Source organism: Hemibagrus wyckioides, linkage group LG10 (genome assembly GCF_019097595.1).
Source record: "Hemibagrus wyckioides isolate EC202008001 linkage group LG10, SWU_Hwy_1.0, whole genome shotgun sequence".
In the NCBI taxonomy this organism is placed as follows: domain Eukaryota; kingdom Metazoa; phylum Chordata; class Actinopteri; order Siluriformes; family Bagridae; genus Hemibagrus; species Hemibagrus wyckioides.
This window is the reverse complement of record NC_080719.1, coordinates 1065001-1080797: the sequence shown is the minus strand read 5'-3', so window position 1 is coordinate 1080797 and position 15797 is coordinate 1065001. Positions and strand designations below refer to the sequence as shown.

At 41.2% G+C, this 15797-nt stretch overlaps 1 protein-coding gene across 1 annotated transcript in view; it reads right to left on the bottom strand.

Annotated features, from left to right (window-relative positions):
• Positions 1-2539: 2539 nt before the first annotated feature.
• The window catches only part of ccdc102a (coiled-coil domain containing 102A), a 57211-nt gene continuing 43953 nt past the window's right edge, over positions 2540-15797 (bottom strand). Inside the window, exons 7-9 of the mRNA XM_058400926.1 lie at positions 9587-9757; positions 9168-9271; positions 2540-4708 (exon numbers count right to left, since the gene is read on the bottom strand). Coding sequence (XP_058256909.1) covers positions 4567-4708; positions 9168-9271; positions 9587-9757 — 417 coding nt within the window. The 3' untranslated portion in view covers positions 2540-4566. The remainder of the gene's footprint in view (positions 4709-9167; positions 9272-9586; positions 9758-15797) is intronic.

The following is a 15797-nucleotide window of genomic DNA, read 5'->3' as shown; positions in this document are numbered from 1 at the left end:
CATAAATAAAATTCCCTTTAAAAAAGAAAAATTCTTCTTGTGATCTGCTTGTGGTCTGGATGATGTCACTTCCTGTTGTGGTTTCAGGGTGGAGTGTATTGGATGAGTTGAGAAGGAAAGGCGTGAGATGTGAAGTGGATTCAGACATCAGTGATGAAATAATCCGATTTCTAAAGAACCTGGGCGACTCGAGGGATGGCTTGTGGTTCTGATTAGAAACGGATCTGGACTTAAACTTTATTTTCCTCTCAGATTAGTGAGAGCAAGAGCAAACATCATCGAACTCCATCATCACGTCAGCAGATGAGTAGCCTCCGATGTCCAACCCTCTCTCTCTGGCTTTTAGTCTCCGATCGCGTGTCCATTAGCATCCATTTGCAGAGCGCTGGTTAGTGCGGATTTCCTAATGAACTCCGAAACGCTGTAAAACTTCCACTTTTCCTTCTCCATAATGACTGCAGCTCTAATTATCGCTCTCTTGGAGGCATTAAAAAAATCCACCCACTTCTCTGCATTCTCTCACTTAAGATGTCTGCTAGCGTTAAAGTGGGCTAAGTCATGAAGAGAGAGAAGAGAACTTTAGTTAAAGCCTCAGCGCTCACGCTCTCTCTCACACATCTGTGAGCAGAGAGGCTAATGCTAGCTTATTGACATTTGCTTTTAATTACAGACGGTAGACAGCTAGCATTATAGCGTTAGCTGTCTTGTAAGTGAACTTAGTGAGCAAACTGCTAGTGAGGTAGCGTTTAATAAAGCTTTTACAAACATTAGCGCAGTGTCCTGGTGAAGTAGCGAGCGGTGTAATGGACTCATGCACAGTTATTCCTATGAGGGGTGCCAATACTTTTGTAACTGCCAGCAACAGTTCAGCTGCTTTTATTTGTTGCTTTAGCTTCTAAACTTAGTTTTAAATAAAGTAAATGTGTGTGTATGTGTAGATGCACAAGCACAGCATCTGGATTTCACCCAGGTCCAGCTGTGATGACATCATCAGCGTGGGACAGCATGCAATGGAACATCAGTGTGATGATTAACAGACCTGCTCCATGAGAGGAAAATGGTGCGCGCGCGCGCACACACACACACACACACACACACACACACACAACAGGTGATTAGTGGGTGTGGCCAAGCAAAAGTGAACAAAATATATAGGAATAAATAATAATAATAAAGTAAGGAGATAAAAAGTACACAAATATAAAATAGATTTTTACAGTAAAACTACTGAGAATTGTTAGATTTAAGTTTTTTCTGATGGATTTCTCCTCTCTTTTGCTCTGCTCTTCATTCTGAGCTTTTTCTTCTGCACCTTTAATTTACTGTAGGGATGAAATGATGAGCCAGTAAAAGATCTGTTCCTCATCTGTGGCTCCAGTTTCACCTCCACATGTGTCATTATCATCTACATCGGAGAGCAAGAGGGACAGAGAGAGAGAGCGAGAATGAGAGAGCGAGCGAGCGAGAGAGAGAGAGACAGAATGAGAGAGAGAGAGAGAGAGAGAGAGAACAAGAACAACAGAGAGTGTGTGTGTGTGTAATTACAGGAGCTCTCAGGACTTTTGTTTTTGTTGTGCTGGAGATAAAAGTCAGTGTGAATAACCGACACTACGACTTATTAAATTCTGTCACAGTGTAACACTGCGCGCGTGTGTGTGTGTGTGTGTGTGTGTGTGTGTCATCATTACTATATGGACAGGACATTAAACCCAAACACCACAAACATGCTGCTGAACTGAAACCCAGAAGTTGTGGTGATTAATTAGGAACAAATCCTGACCTCTAATTACAAATAAAACACATCTCCTTATTTATAAAGTTTATGTTAATGTTCTAAAGTCATGCAGTTTAAACCACAATGAAAACCTTTGTCCTGAGATCAGTCATCTGAAGCTAAGACCCAAATCCTTTACATTACTGTAGTGATGATGATGATGGTGTGTGTAAATGTTTAAATCTTAGATGTAAAAGGCAGATTAAAGAGTTTTGTGCAGAACTCTACAGTGTTCTCGTCTCCTGCTGAAACGTTAACGCCGTTTGCTCACGTCCACCTCACCATGACACACCATTACAGCTCTCTCTCACACACACACTCACTCACACACACACACACACACACACACACAAAAGAGAGTGTGTGTTCAGGGTGGTGGTGTTACTGCTGTGTTTACTGCAGGAGTCCAGCACTGAACAGCATATGGGGTTTAACACACCTGAGTCAGCATGATGATCAGCACGCACACGCACACACACACACACACACACACACCTCCAGCAAGTCAGCAACACACACCAGGATTCAGCATGAGGTTCGAAATGCTCTCACATCTGTGCAGTGGTTTAATTTCCCATATTACATGTTTTTAATAAATTTGATCTAAACCCTAACCTTAACACCTAAACCCTAACCCCAACCCCTTTAAACAGGAAGTGGAACTGAATGAACACCTGGTCACTCACTCTCTCTAATACACACACACTCACACTCTCTCTCTCTCACGAACAGATAGAGAGCTCAGTCTCAATAACACACACAGTCTGTGTTTATACACACTTAATATTTATAATGCTAAATACAAAAAACGTAATACAGAACAATTCATGTAACAAAAAAATATATAAATATTTATCAGAAGGACGAGTAAAAACATCTGGCTGAAGAAAAGAAGTCTGTAAGTCTGTATTGGTCCTCATTGTTGGTGGTTGATGTTTGTCCAGGAGGAGAATCGATTTATGGCTTAAACAATAAAAGCAGGACGGAGCCGAGATCGAGGTCAGAGCCGTGACACCAGGACCTCGCTAAAGAACTCAACACCAACCGGGGCTGAGTACTGATCTGATCACTGATATAATCTGAGTACTGATCTGATCACTGATATAATCTGAGTACTGATCTGATCACTGATTTAATCTGAGTACTGATCTAATCTAATACGAGTACTGATCTGATCACTGATATAATCCGAGTACTGATCTAATCTAATACGAGTACTGATCTGATCACTGATCTAATCCGAGTACTAATCTAATCTGATCCAAGTACTACTTTGAACGGAGTACTGATCTGATCTAATGAGTACTGATCTGATTACTGATCTGAGTACTGATCTGATCACTGATCTAATCTGATCACGGATCCAATTTGAGTACTGATCTGATTACTGATCTAATCTGATCCAAGTACTACTTTGATCTGAGTACTGATCTGATCTAATGAGTACTGATCTGAGTACTGATCTAATCTGATCTGAGTACTGATCTGATCACTGATCTGATCTGAGTACTGATCTGATCTAATGAGTACTGATCTGAGTACTGATCTAATCTGAGTACTGATCTAAGTACTGATCTGATCTAATGAGTACTGATCTGAGTACTGATCTGATCTAATGAGTACTGATCTGAGTACTGATCCAAGTACTGATCTGATCTAATGAGTACTGATCTGAGTACTGATCACCTCATCACTGTGTGTGAGAATAATAAAATGTCACAGCACATGATATGATGCGATCGCATGGAGATGACAAATTTACACACTTGGAAAGCGCGGTCAATCTCAAGCAGGGCGGAGTCTAGAGAGTCCACTGAAAGGGTAACAAAAAGCCTGAAGCACTGTTCAAGAATCCCACTGGAGCATGAACACACACACCTTAAAGGGAAAAACTAACGACTCAATTTGTAATTAACACAAAATCAGGACTATATTTAGGATACATGATCTGAACAGCCAATCAGACGGCTCGCTTTCTGTTCTGTCACCTACAGAGGGCTGAAGGACACGCCCCCAAATCCTAAAGCAAGGTACGTGTGTCAGAGCTCTAACACCAAAACAGAGCGCGCGCGCACACACACACACACACACACACACACACACACACACACACACACACACACACACGGCAATCACGATGGAGAGGAGTGTTAACCTGGAGAAAACGTCACACAGAACCGACGACACGACACCGCATTCTTTACCAAGTAGTATAAAAAGAATAAAAAAAGTGGTACAGGAAGCTGATGAAGTGTGTAATTATATCACTTTTACACTGGGACAGTACAGTAACAGTTACCTACAGTTGATAAACAAGGGCGTGTAGGCGGAGCTTGATATGATGTGGAGTGCTGATTGGGCAAACGTCTGACAATCTAAACGGAATCTGATTAACCCTAAATGTATCTCTCTTTATATTAAAAAGACAAATCAAAAGACAAATCAAATCCTGAAGATTCTTGGGTGTTTTTCATGTTCAGTGAAACCAACACTTACAAGCTCCACCTACTCCACCCTCACACCTGTAGAGTACTGGAGCTTACAGCGTTGCCCGGCGTCAAAGAACTCCGAGGGTCCGAGAGCACGGCTCAGCGGAAGAAGAATTAATAACCGAAGATGACGCGTGTGAAATGTGTTTGATGCTGATGTCACTTCCTCCTCCAGCTCCTCTGTCTGCACAGGAACCACAGAGGAACCATCCCTGTGTCTCACAGACACGGCTCCACATCAGAACCCGTCCTGTGTGATCCTGACAGGTTAAAGGTCATGGTTCATATATCATGGGATGGGGATCACGGGATCTGAATCTGCAGCTCTTCCTCCTCATCGTCAGGGTCGCTGGCCGGGCGCTCGGGGTCATCGGGGCAGAACCGTGACGAGGACGAGGACGTCCTCATTTTCCCGAACAGACTCGGGTTCTGCTGACGCCTCAACCTATCAAAGAAGATGAAAAATATAAATCAAGGTGTGATCTAAAATGTTCTGGAAAGATCTGAAATGTCAGATGTGGAATGATTATCATTAATTAACAAATAATTGAGCTTCTCAAAGTGTATAGAAAGTCCTGAATTCTTCACAACACTGCTAGTGCGCTAATCAACAAACACTCTACAAGAACGACAAAAAAAAACCTCAGACCTGGTTCCTCCGGTGGAAACCAAAAAGGTCCTGGCTTCTAGAAAAGGTTCTAGTCGTGGAAATACACACGGTGTAGTCAGTGTGTTTGGTTTCTGTTTCTGAGGTGGAGACTGTACTGAAGGAGGAGCTCCGCTGTAGTCATGGGCAGTTCGGATCATTTTACTGACTGAACTTTGAATCTCGTTCAGCAAAATGAACTCATCTTTTTTCGAGTCATTTCATTCATTTCAGCAGAATATACTTCCAATGTTACATGTTAATAGCCAATTACCTGGACAGGTCTACTGACAAACGATCACGTTTAGAAAAAGACAAAACTATAAATCAACCATAGCCAAAACCAGATTGACAAGAACAAGAACAGAACTCTATTTTTCAGAAAATATTCACGTCTTTTGATAATTTTATGATAATTATACATTACATTAGTATTACTGACTGTAAGATACCTGTCCAGGAACTGATCACATGATGAACAAACAAAAGACTCGAACACTCGGGAGAGGTAATCATGTCTGTTTCCGTCACAGATTGCATAGCCGAAGCCTATGAGGCTGTCACGTGATGAATGATAGACTCGGGAGATGAACTAATAAATGTTTCCTGTACAAAACCTAAAAGATGTTGCGCAGACACGGTCAATACAAAATGAACAAATAGCTCTCTGAGACGACTTGTTTCAGAGTCATATTAAGGTGTCGTTCAAAATGAATGAATGGCTCCCAGAGACAACTCGCTGTTCCTGAGTCATATTAAGGAGTCGTTCAAAATGTTTCAGAGTTATATTAAGGATTTGTTCAAAATGAACTTTTTGCTCCCGGGACGACTCGCTGTTTCCGGGTCATATTAAGGATATGTTCGAAATAAACAAAACGCTCCCCGAGACGACTCGCCATTCCCCAGTCACATTAAGGAGTCATTCAAAATGAACAAATCGCTCCCTGACATGACTCACTGTTCATGAGTCATATTAAGGAGTCGTTCCAAATGAACAAATGGCTCTCCAAGACAACTCGATTTTACCAAATCATATTAAGGATTCGTTTGAAATGAATGCATTGATTGTGTTCCAGAGTCACATTACGGAGTCATTCAAAATGAACATATCGCTCTTGAACAACACATCACTACTCTACTGCATTCATCACCCTCAGGATGATCTAAATAATGTTTTGAATCTGCAGCATGAGAAGAAAAACTACACAATTCCACAAACCCCTGGTTTGTTACGATTAAGTGGATACAAAAAACATGCAGTGGGGTTATTTCAGTACCATGTGTGTCTAAAATAAATTAAATAAATAAACGTCCGGAGTGTGAAGTTGTGCTTTGTGCAGCTTTCTTGCAGTTTCATTGAAGTCGACATCATTTTCATGAAACAAAGCAGAAACCATAAAGAGAGGTTTTAATCTCGGCTTCCCGAAGTTCCATCCTCACCACAGAGAGTTCTCCGAGCCGCTGTGAATCAGTGAAAACAGATAAATATCTCGGGATGATTTATTAGTGTGAGAGTCAGGAGAACCGAGGTGTGTTTTGTGATGATTCCACTTTAATTTACATTTACAATGCAATCTGTCTTTGTGCAGTTGGTCTGATGTCTGTGTATTAGGGGACAAAAACGAAACAGAAGGTGAAATACAACATGCTGAATTCACTAAACACACACACATGCACGCACACACACACCCATCCGTTCTACACTATTCTACTTTGTTGCTGAAATGATGTCTTAATCCTCCAGAGACATTTCATTACAATACCTGCCTGCTGGATACACACACACAACCAATAACACACTCCCACTTCCAGATAAACACCAGTTAACCACGCCCACTAGTAAAGTAATAACCACTCCCACTTCCAGCCACAGATCAGCTGCACTCCTTCAAAAACGTTAGCCGTTTCTATAGTAACAGCTAATTCATGTATTCTGTAAGGAGACTAGCATTTTAACATGTGTGTAAGGAGTCTCCAGTATCAGTGCTGTGTATCTGTGTGTGTGTGTATCAGTGCTGTGCATCAGAATGTGTGTGTGTAAGGAGTCTCCAGTATCAGTGCTGTGCATCAGTGTGTATCTGTGTGTGTGTGTATCAGTGCTGTGCATCAGAGTGTGTGTGTGTGTGTGAGATGTATGTAAGGAGTCTCCAGTATCAGTGCTGTGCATCAGAGTGTGTGTGTGTGTGTGTCAGTCAGAGATGAAGCTGGACCTTGAAGTTCTCCACATCTTCAGGACAGAGGAGTTTACACTTCTGTGTGTTTCTCAGTAACATGTGGAACAAACTCTGATTCATTTTTTCTCTTATTAATCTAAAGAGAGAATAAAGAGAGACTGCTGAGGGAAAGACTGTTTAGAGCTGATAGAGAGAGAGAATAAAGAGAGACTGCTGAGGGAAAGACTGTTTAGAGCTGATAGAGAGAGAGAATAAAGAGAGACTGCTGAGGGAAAGACTGTTTAGAGCTGATAGAGAGAGAGAATAAAGAGAGACTGCTGAGGGAAAGACTGTTTAGAGCTGATAGAGAGAGAGAATAAAGAGAGACTGCTGAGGGAAAGACTGTTTAGAGCTGATAGAGAGAGAGAATAAAGAGAGACTGCTGAGGGAAAGACTGTTTAGAGCTGCTGTAACGGAAGACACAACAGGAAGGAACATGCTTCAGTGATGTTCCAAAACATTACATATAACTATAAACAGATAAACATGATGTTCTTCACTACATTAAAAACTCCAACACTTGGTACGTTGTGGGGACGTGCGGTTACAGGAAAAACAATCATCTTGGTGACAGTAACTTCATCACACCAGCACATCTCTCTGGATTTTATTGCAACACACACACACACACACACACACACACACACACACACACACACAGTGTTTATTATTAATTATATAGCACTTCTTTGGGACAGATCTGTCTCCCTGAGAGAAAAGCATTGCGGCGCACTGACAGGAATCGTCCGAGTTTAAATGGTGCTAAATTACACATTATGCAGTTTTGAGCGCACTTACTCGCTAAAACACTAAAAGCTTTTCAATTGAGGTCACTTAGTGAGGTTCTGCTTACTCAAGAGATGGCAAAAAAGAGGAATACACAAAGAGAAGAGTGTGTGTGAAAGAGACGTTAATCCCACAGTGACGCATGGCTTCAGGCAGTGATCTCTCTCTGATTCCCTGCGTATTCGTTTTAAATTTTTTTCCCTTAGCCATTAAAAAAAAAATTTAAAAAAACATGTTCTATGTCCAAGATTATATTACAAAAACTGGAAAATCCTGTTTCTTTGTTGATGAATCAGTCCAAGTGAGTCGACTCGCCTATAAGAGTCGACTCTTTTTCAGCTCCCAAATGGCCAAACATTGATGTTTCAATTTTACATTTTATGACCCTATAAAACCCTCTTCTCTTTGGTCACTGTGACAACCCCAACCAGAATCCCCCTCTGCCAGGCCACTCTGGGTTTCCATGGAAACCTTGGACACATGCTCCATCTGTCATGAGACTGGCTCTGCCCTCTTCTGCATTGCCATGACTACATCGAACCCTGAACTACCAGCTCATGTTCTTTCTCTCTCACACTCATTTCCTTCTTCTGTCTTTCATCCATTTACAGCAATTTATCAGATCCCTCTATCCAGAGTGACCTACAATTATCTCATTTATACACCTGAACAGATAAGGGCTAAGCAGTGGCAGCTTTGTGGTCCTGCAATTCAAACTCATGACCTTCACATAGTCCAGCACCTTAACCACTGAGCTACCACTGCCCTCTGTCTGTCCTGTACCTGTCTCTCTCTGACTCGGTCTCTCTTTCTGTCTGTCTATGAATAATTAATTTTTCACAGTGACAGTAGCTAAAACAAAATGCTTTGCTAAATGCTAAATACTTCAATTATGTGAATAAACTGTGTATGTAATGTAATCTCAGTGTGTGTGTGTGTCTTGACTCATGTGCCTGATGGTGGTGGTGGTGGGGTGTTCAGGCTTCAAGTCTCCCTGTTACTACGGTAACCCATGGCTAGGCAGCTCAGGATTGGCTGCAGGGAGCCACAAGCCAGAATGCAGGGAGTGTGACTGTGTGTGTGTGTGTGTGTGTGTGTGTGCGCGTGTGCTCCTAAACCTTGTGCACGCGTAGTGAAAGGACTAAACAGTGCACACTAGACATTACAAAAACACCCTGTCAGCTATGGAGAAAAGGAGAAATCTGAGTCAATGATCAAAACAGAATGCTACAGGGATGTGTGTGTGTGTGTTGTTTTACCTGGACTGTAGATGTTCCAGCTGAACTTGAAGGTTCTCTGATTGCTCCACTTGTTCATCCAGAGATCGCTGCAACTTCCTGGTCTGGTTACGAGAGTCATCCAGCTTCAACACACACGCACACACACACACACACACACACACACAAATGTTACAGATCAGTATTAGTGGGCGAGCTCATTTGCTTTAATTGCTCATTTGATTGACAGGTGGTCTTGTGTATTATTTTAACAAGGTAGCTGCAGTGTTATGTTAACCTGAACTACTAGTGATGTGTTTAGTTAGTTTAGTTACTAAGTTAGTTATTATTGTGTTACAGAAATGAACTCCAACTAAAAATCCTCGATGTTTCTGAAGATCACACGTTAATGACGGGGATTGTGTTGTTGAGGCCAGAGTTTTCGCTAATAGTACTCTAACCTCGTCCTCTGCTTGCCCCAGCTCCTTTTTCAGCTCCTCCACCCTCAGCCTCAGCTTCTTCACCTCTGCTTCATGCTGCTCCACCCGCCGGTTAGCATGTGCTAGCTCAGCTGTCTTCTCCTGGTACTGCTTCTTTACCTTCGTATGGATGTGACGCAAGTCTGCTAGTTCCTACAACACACACACTTTCTTAAAATAGAGCAAAAATGTCCGACTCTACAAAAGCTTTGGGGAAAAAAACTATTAAATTGAACCCTGTGTGTAAACATGACAACGTCACCTACAATAACTGTTCACAAATGAACACTATTATTTCTGTGTTATCAGAAGTGAAACTTAAGGGTCTTTATCATCCAAAAATAAAACGGTTCTGCTCGGAACATTTATGAAGGGGAAGCTGCAGGGTTTCTCCACAAGGACAAAAAAAATCATTTTAAAGGTTTTAGATTTTCTAAAGCACACACACAATATAAATTACAGCCTGAAACTGTGTGTGACAGGAAGAGTGAATCTGTTGGGGTGAATTTAGCCTAAATGTACTATATGTGAAAATGTACTAAAGTGAACTTCTCGTATATTAAATCTGAGATCGGAAATGATTAAGAGGGACAAATATGCAAGGATAGAAAAACAAACAAACAAAATAAATAATGAATCAATTTTTGATCATTTTTACTTCATGTTACAGTCTTGAAATGGTAACATGGTAGAGAAGACTGGAGAGGGTTCTGAACAGAACTGTTCCAGAAACTCTACACAGAATTTGAAAGGGTTCTCCAGAAGAAACAATTTCAGGAACCCTGAGCAATGAAGCCTTGTCAATCTGACTTTCTTAAAAAATAAATAAATAAATAAATAAATACTTTTCAGAGGAACAGAAGAACCCATAACAGTTCTAAAGACTGCAGACTGCTAAGACTCATCCTTCTGAAAGTGTCCAGGTGTCCTGCTGAGCTGATGGACATGTTATTAATGAGAATAAAACACACCCTGCTGATGTTACACAGAAACAGCTAGAGAAACAACAGAAATCACATCCAATCATGAGATCAAACACACAGCACAGGACACGAGGTTCCTCAGAGAGAAGCTTCCAGAAACAAACGTTTCCTGTTTAAATAAAGCCACAGAGACGAACTTCCTGCTCTGATCAGTCCTCTTCCTCTGATCATTCTAACCTGTGTCCAGAATCATTACAGACTGAGATCATTCAAAATATAAAAAAAAGAAAAAAAATCTCTCTTCACACCAAAGTAACTACACCGTGTGAGAAGGGGTGTGTGTGTGTGTGTGTGTGTGTGTGTGTGTAATAAACCTCCATCATCAGTGAACATCAGCTCTGAAGAAATGATGAGAGGTGGCCTGGTTACCATCCCTCCATCCATCGCTACATCTATCCACACTAACCACACACACACACGTTCTGCATTACACAGAGATTCCAGGATCTAAATCTTCCAAATCAAATTAAAATTCAAGAACATGAAAAATATTTTACATAAAAAATAGTGAAACAATACTTCTGTTAAAAACAAATTAAATCGCAAAGTATTAAAAAGCAGTACTAATATAATATTCTAATATTTTAACATTTAATTTGTGTTTTTTTGTAACTTTACACTAATACTCTAAATCTAATAATCTAAATTAAAAAAAATTAAAACGTTAAAAACTGGTTCAAAAATAATATTCTACATAATTTAATAACATACTTTCTTTAAATCCATAAAAACGGGCAGGAGGAAGTAACCAAAAGTGAGATGGGGAAAGGGGCGGGGTTTGTGGCGGTCAGTCATTCCAGAATTACATTCTGAAGGAAAATGAAGGGTTCTGACTCTTCAACACCACCCTCATTTAAATAAATTACAATAAATTAAAGCCATAAATCTTGTTGCTGTGACCGTTAACTGTGACACAGGCCAGGAAACACACACCAGCTACTAAATCGGCTTAAAAAGGGAACTTCTGAATCTTTCTCTCACACACACTCTGATGGCCTTTAATGGATGACGAAAGAAGAGAGATGAAAGACGAAGAAAGAAAGCTTAGAAACATCAACAATTTAAGGAAAATAGTTAAAGCAGTAATTTCTATCATGATGTCCTGTATCAGCATAACAGGCAGCTGGGGAGAAATACTGATGTGTATTTACACATGTGTGTGTGTGTGTGTGCATGTGTGTGTGTGCGTGTGTGTGCGTGTGTGTGTGCGCGTGTCAGGGGAGAGGGGGCAGTATTATTGTTTTTAGTCTTCCAGTCACAATTTAGTGAAAAATTCACAGGAGCAAAAACAGTGTGGAAGCAGCAGCATGCAACACAGTCACTCTGCATGTGTGTGTGTGTGTGTGTGTGTGTGTGTGTGTGTGTGTATGTGTGTGTGTAAATGGTGTTTTGCACAATCAGGCGAAGTGATTAACTCTAATTCCACAGGGAGACGGCAAAACAGTCTGATCGGAGCTCGTCTGGGATGAAAACAGGTTCTTTACATTAGATCTGTTAATTAACAGTCTGGCACTGTGTGTGTGTGTGTGTGTGTGTGTGTGTGTGTGTGTGTGTGTGTGTGAGATGCATTGCTATGTTTAACATATACAGTTCATGTTAAAAACAGTAGAGCAGTTTTAATAAAACATACAAAAAATAAACAGCTGTGCTGCAGAGAAAATGGCCGATATCATAAACATCAGAGAAAATACAGAGAAACAAACCTTTCTTAAGATTAAAATAAAAACAAAAAGGTTTGAAAGTAAAAACCCTAAGCCAGAAGTGAAAGTGTGATCAAACCAGCATCTTCTCTTTAAAACCTGAACCCTGGGTGTTGTGCGAGTGTGTGTTTAGTGAAGTGCCGAGCGAGTGCTGATGAATAAAACATGCTGCAGAGTGATGAATGATCCATGATGAAGGAGAAATGAGGGATTAGTCTTGAAGCTGGAGCAGAAACGCTGTCAGTGTGAATGTCTTGCACGCTACAGAAATAACTTGCAGTGTTTACATGATCCTATAGGTTCTCTCTCCCACACACAGAGCCTGAAACTCTTGATTCATTAGAGGTGTACTGACCCTATCTGACATGAAAATGGGTGTAGCCTAAACTGGAAGGTGTTATTATTATTATTATTATTATTATTATTATTATTATTATTATTATATATGAGCCCCACTGCTACGTCTCTGGAAAGCACACAGTGGTAGAAACAGCACTGTCGCACAGCTGTATGAATTCTGGGTGTGGGATTACATTTTGGATTACCTTACCTCCCTCTTACATCCCTTTTACCTCCCTCTGCTATTTCCTAATGAAATTATTTGGTTCTATAAAAATTGAAAAACAGAACACCTTTGGGATGAATTAGAGCGGAGACTGCGAGCCAGGCCTTCTTCTCGTCCAACATCAGTGTCTGACCTCACAAATGCTCTTCTAGACGAATGGTCAAAAATTCCCATAAACACACTCCTAAACCTTGTGGAAAGCCTTCCCAGAAGAGTTGAAGCTGTTATAGGTGCAAAGGGCGGGGCAACTCCATATTACATTCATGTACATGTAAAGGCAGACGTCTCAGTTTTGGTCTGGCTCACAGTCTCCACTCTAATTCATCCCAAAGGTGTTCTATGGGGTTGAGGTCAGGACTCTGTGCAGGCCAGTCAAGTTCCTCCACACCAAACTCACTCATCCATGTCTTTATGGACCTTGCTTTGGTCACTGGTGTGTAGTCATGTTGGAACAGGAAGGGACTGAAAACTTTTGGCAGTATAGTGTACCTGCAGTCAATTAGAAATACTGTTTGTTGCACCTCATGGAACTCATCCTCTCCACCAGGAGCACTTTAGGGATGAACTTTTCTGGTAAATGTTCTGTCCTCCTGCTGTAATGTGCCTCCTGCATCAATTAAATCTCATAACTCAGAATTTTCTCTCTCCAAAACTCTACACTCATACTCAGGAACGGTTTCCTCGTCGTCAGAACAAAATGACTGCTTGCACAGTCACACCATCAGCAGGAACAAAGCAGATTTTCTTCCCTTTAAATGCCGTTTATACTGTAAACACAAACACACACACAAGCTTCAGCTCCATCATCATGTTCATGTTAGATCTAGAACACTGACTCTACACCTCAGTGTAATCCAGCCCCAGAAAAATATAAAGACACAGACACGCCCGTCTTTTCTTCCCAACGTTTTAGCTTGACCACACAGAAGTCAAAAGTTCCTGCTTCTGAATTGAAGCAGCTGCAGATTGCTCGACAAGGGCGCAGGTCTGAGCTGAAATAATCCTCAGCAGCACCGCACGCCTTCTTTAGCCCTATTCAGAAGGGATTAGGATTTCCATCAGGACCTAAATCCTGTGTCCATCATTTTCAGCCGTTTCACCGTCCTCGTCAGCCTTACTCTGTCATCTTATAATTTCAGGTGTCATTCAGATCAACACCACCTTTTATCTTATGAGATGTGGGCATGTCCAGATTTGCATATTCATAGACCCTGAGACTGCTAACAAGGGTAAAGATTCAGTTTAATAATTTCATGTAGATTGTAACTGCATTTACTCAGGGAGAGAAATTATTTTTCTGTATATTCCAAAATTTTCTTTTTAAACAGTCCTTTCTCACACACACACTTCCTGAGAGCGGTGAGATTTTTATTCTTGAAAACGACATCACGTGACCTTCGACCCTGAGCTCAGAAACCCGTCCTGCACCATGATGTTTCAGCTACCTTTTATTTTCTTTCGTCCTGCTCACTTTTTTTTTTAATACCTGAAATCAATTTCCCTGGAGTGGACGGCTGTCCTGCATGATAGTGCTGTTCATCTCTCTGTGTTTTTAAGCTCCTCAGCACATTTTTGCTCGTATCCTCACTCCACACTTTTGTTCATTCACCTTCATTTCACCTCCGCTGTCCTTCCTTCTCTTCCTCCTATGCACACACCGAGTCCACCGAGGACAAACTCCGCAGTTTTTTTCTGCTGACCTGCAGCGCTAACAAATATTAAAAAAATAAATAAATAAATAATCCGGCAAGCAGAACTAAATAAAAAAAGACCCGAGTCGAGTCACATGGAGAATCAGTGTGAGGCTCTTTTTAAATCCAAATCTATTTGGATAAAACCTGCGCTTACAATCATGACATTTTTCACCAGTATGTCAAATAAATTATTATACTATAAAAAGAATAACCGGAACGTGTTTTCTGTAACACACACACACACACACACACACACACACACACACACACACACACACACACGCGAGGCTGTAGATCAGCAGTAATGGCATGTCATGAGCGCGGGAGAAACTCGGCACTTTGCTCCAGTGGCTCATAAATAAAGTGCAGCAGCAGGTGATAATGGACTCGTTTAGAACAGACGCCACCGTGGAACCTGTGCTAATGGGAGCTCTTTAGACAGGTCAGAGATCAGCCCATGGCAAAGGAACAATCGTTTATTTTTTATTCGACACAGAGACCATAAACTCCGGCAGCCGCGCACACCAGCTGACCACACGTCCGGTGCATAACAAAATAACAAATCCGAAAACACAAGGACGAATCAGACAAAGTGGAAAAGGTAGGTATAGTTTGTGAATGGAATTCTTGTCCTCTGATTGGATGAGACATCTGTCACTCAGGATATACACAGCAAGTGGAAAATTGTGTATCTAACTTATTGCACATGTGTGAAGTTCTGCCTTCACTTCAATAATGCAACTTTAAATCCTATAAAGAAAATAAATATATATTTATAAGAAAATGCTGAATTCATTCAGCACTACTTTGAGGAAGAACGTTCATATGGCGATAGTTTATGATAGATTAGTTTGCCATCTCTAAAAACACAACAGAAGAAAGTAGGAATTTTTTGAAAACCAAACTATTCCAGATTAAAGCAGAGCTGCATTCATACACACAACAATCCACTTTCTACAGCTGCTGGACAGGCAAAGAGACAGGCAGAGAGACAGACAGGCAGAGAGACAGACAGAGAGGCAGGTGAAGAGACAGACAGGCAGGGAGACAGATGAAGAGACAGGCAGGGAGACAGATGAAGAGACAGGCAGAGAGACAGACAAAGACACAGGCAAGTGAAGAGAGACAGGCAGAGAGACAGACAGAGAGGCAGGTGAAGAGACAGACGAAGAGACAAGCAGGTGAAGAGACAGACAGGCAGAGAGACAGACAGAGAGGCAGGTGAAGAGACAGACGAAGAGACAGACAGGG